Raw genomic sequence first — 2,631 nt, forward strand, 5'->3', positions numbered from 1 at the left:
TAGGTTTTGCTCTGATTTTATTACTCCTTATCACATGACACTGATAGAGTTGAATGAGTTAAAGGCCCAAATTCAAGAGTTACTAAAGAAAGGCTTCATCTGACCGATCATTTTTTCGTAGAGAGCATCAGTCTTGTTTATTAAGAAGAATGATGGGTCAATGAGATTGTGCATCGACTACAAGTAGTTGAACAAGTTAACCATCAAGAATAGTTACCTACTACCTATGATAGATGATCTCTTTGACCAATTAAGGGGAATGTGTGTGTTCTCCAAGATTTACTTGCATTCAGGTTATTATCAGTTGAAGATGAAGGATATTGATGTGGCGAAGACAACTTTCAGGATAATATATGGTCATTACAAATTCTTAGTAATGTTGTTTGGACTCACTAATGCCTCGACGATATTCATGGACTTGATGAACCGAGTTTTTCACCCATATTAAGATCATTTCGTAATGGTTTTTATAGACAAAATCCTTGTGTACTCTCGATCAGAAGAAGAACATTCCAACACCACTGTATTATCTTCCAGATACTCCGAGATCGAAAGTTGTATGCTAAGTTTCGAAAGTGTAAGTTTTGGATTCTAAAGGTCTCATTTCTAGGTCATGTTGAGTCAGTAGATGGTATCTAACTCGACCTTCAAAGATTTATGCCATATTTGAGTGGGAGCCACCTAAGAATATGTTAGAGGTACACAGTTTCCTAGGCTTAGCCAGGTGCTATTGTCGATTTATTCGAGGCATCTCGATGATAGATTCTCCACTAATAAATTTGCTTCAAAAGGGAATCCCCTTCGTTTGGGATGAAAAGAGACAGAAGAGCTTCGAGCAGTTAAAAATCATCCTAACTCAAACCTAGTGTTGACTCAACCGGAGTCAGGTAAATACTTCAAAATTTTTAGTGATGCTTTGTTGGATGGTCTTGGATGCGTCTTGATGAAAAAAGTCAAGGTTGTAGCTTACGTATCCTATCAACTTAAACCTCACGAGCTTAGCTACCCCACTCATGACATTGAACTAGTAGTAGTGGGGTTTGCCTTGAAAATTTGGTGACACTACCTGTTTGGTAAGAAATGTCATATCTTCACCGATAAAAAAAGTCTTAAGTATCTATTCACGCAAAAAGATTTGAACTTGAGGCAACGCAAGTGGGTCAAGTTCCTTAAGGACTACGATTGTGTGATAAACTATCATCTGGGTAAATCAAATGTTATGGAAGACACCTTGAGATTAACTTGTGAATGTGGGTTGTTAATAGAGTTATGATTTAAATCAAAGTTAGTAGGCCAAACCAAAATATTACAGAGTTCATACAGCCGATTAAGAGCTCGGGTTGAGCAGGTTCGCCTGGACGAGGCATCAGGTTTTGAGTTGCATGATGAGGGTTTATTGTACTTCAGGAGTCAGTTATGCATACCCATAGACACTTAGTTACATAGTAGAATTATTCACGATGCACATTGCAATCCACTCTCAGTTTACCTACGTAGTAATAAGATGTATCAGAAGCTTCGACAGTTGTACTAGTGGTCGGCCATGAAAAAGGAACTGCCAGAGTTTGTCTATAGATGCTTAGTGTGTCAACATGTAAAAGTGAAATACCAGGTTCCTTCAAAGTTACTTCAACCCATTCAGATTCCTCAATGGAAAGGGGATAGAGTGACCATAGACTGCATGACCGGGTTCTCCATAACTAGACAGAGACACGATGCAATTTGGATCATTGTTGACAATTTGACCAAATTAGCTCATTTCCTCCAAGTTCGGATTGATTATACCTTAAAGAGGTTAGCTCAGTTGTACATCCATTAGATAGTGAAGTTGTAATGGGTATCGATTTCTGTCATATCCGACAGAGTCCTCGACTTTTTGGTTCTAAAAATCCCTTCATGAATCCTTAGGAACCATACTAAACTTCAATATCGTTTTCCATCCTTAAATAGATGGCTAGTCAGATCGTGTTATTCAGATGACATACTTAGGTATGTCGTTATAGATTTTAAGGGTAGTTGGGAGGACCACCTGCCATTAGTAGAGTTTGCATACAATAACAGTTTTCAGTCAAGCATTCAAATGGCTCCGGAAGAGGCCTTATATGGAATAACAAACATATTCAATGAGGGTAAAATAGTGGGTCATGACTTGATCAGAGAAACTGAAGAGAAGGTTCGGTTAAATCAAAATCATTGAGAAAAGCCTCATATATGCAAAGATCTTACGCAAACCTGAAGCGTAAGGATATTGAGTTCGTAATGGGGGACAATGTGTTCCTCTAGGTTTCCCCATGAAAGAAAGTGCTTTATTTTGGTCATAAGGGGAAGTTGACTCCGGATTTCATAGGACCTTACGAGATACTAGAGAAAACTGGACTAGTGGCTTACCAATTAGCTTTATCCTCAGAGTTAGAGAACATTTACAAGGTGTTCCATGTATCTATGCTAAAGAGATATTATTTCAATCCATCTCAGGTCATACCACTAAAGCAGATCGATGTAAGCCCAAATATGGCCTATGAGGAAGAGTCGATCAGAATCCTAGTAAGAGATGTAAAGGAACTCATGAACAAAATGATTCCTTTAGTGAAGATGTTGTGGAGGAACCATAGCATTGAGGAAACGACTTAG

The 2,631-nt window shown here is 38.4% G+C and overlaps 1 protein-coding gene across 1 annotated transcript; it reads left to right on the top strand.

Moving 5' to 3' along the window:
• The first annotated feature begins 1,543 nt into the window (after window positions 1–1,543).
• Window positions 1,544–2,631, top strand: LOC120120915. The gene is made up of 3 exons (XM_039140411.1): window positions 1,544–1,794; window positions 1,951–2,173; window positions 2,323–2,631. The coding sequence occupies exons 1-3, from the start codon at window positions 1,544–1,546 to the stop codon at window positions 2,629–2,631; spliced, it is 783 nt and encodes a 260-aa protein (XP_038996342.1).

The sequence above is a fragment of the Hibiscus syriacus genome, unplaced genomic scaffold (assembly GCF_006381635.1).
Source record: "Hibiscus syriacus cultivar Baekdansim isolate YM2019G1 unplaced genomic scaffold, ASM638163v2 tig00110348_pilon, whole genome shotgun sequence".
Lineage (NCBI taxonomy): Eukaryota > Viridiplantae > Streptophyta > Magnoliopsida > Malvales > Malvaceae > Hibiscus > Hibiscus syriacus.

Coding starts and splice junctions, on each gene's coding strand:
- LOC120120915 (XM_039140411.1), top strand. CDS start 1,544: ATGAAAAAGGAACTGCCAGAGTTTGTCTATAGATGCTTAGTGTGTCAA. Junction 1,795..1,950: donor ATTGATTATACCTTAAAGAG/GTTAGCTCAGTT, acceptor ATCCTTAAATAG/ATGGCTAGTCAGATCGTGTT. Junction 2,174..2,322: donor TCAGAGAAACTGAAGAGAAG/GTTCGGTTAAAT, acceptor TTTGGTCATAAG/GGGAAGTTGACTCCGGATTT.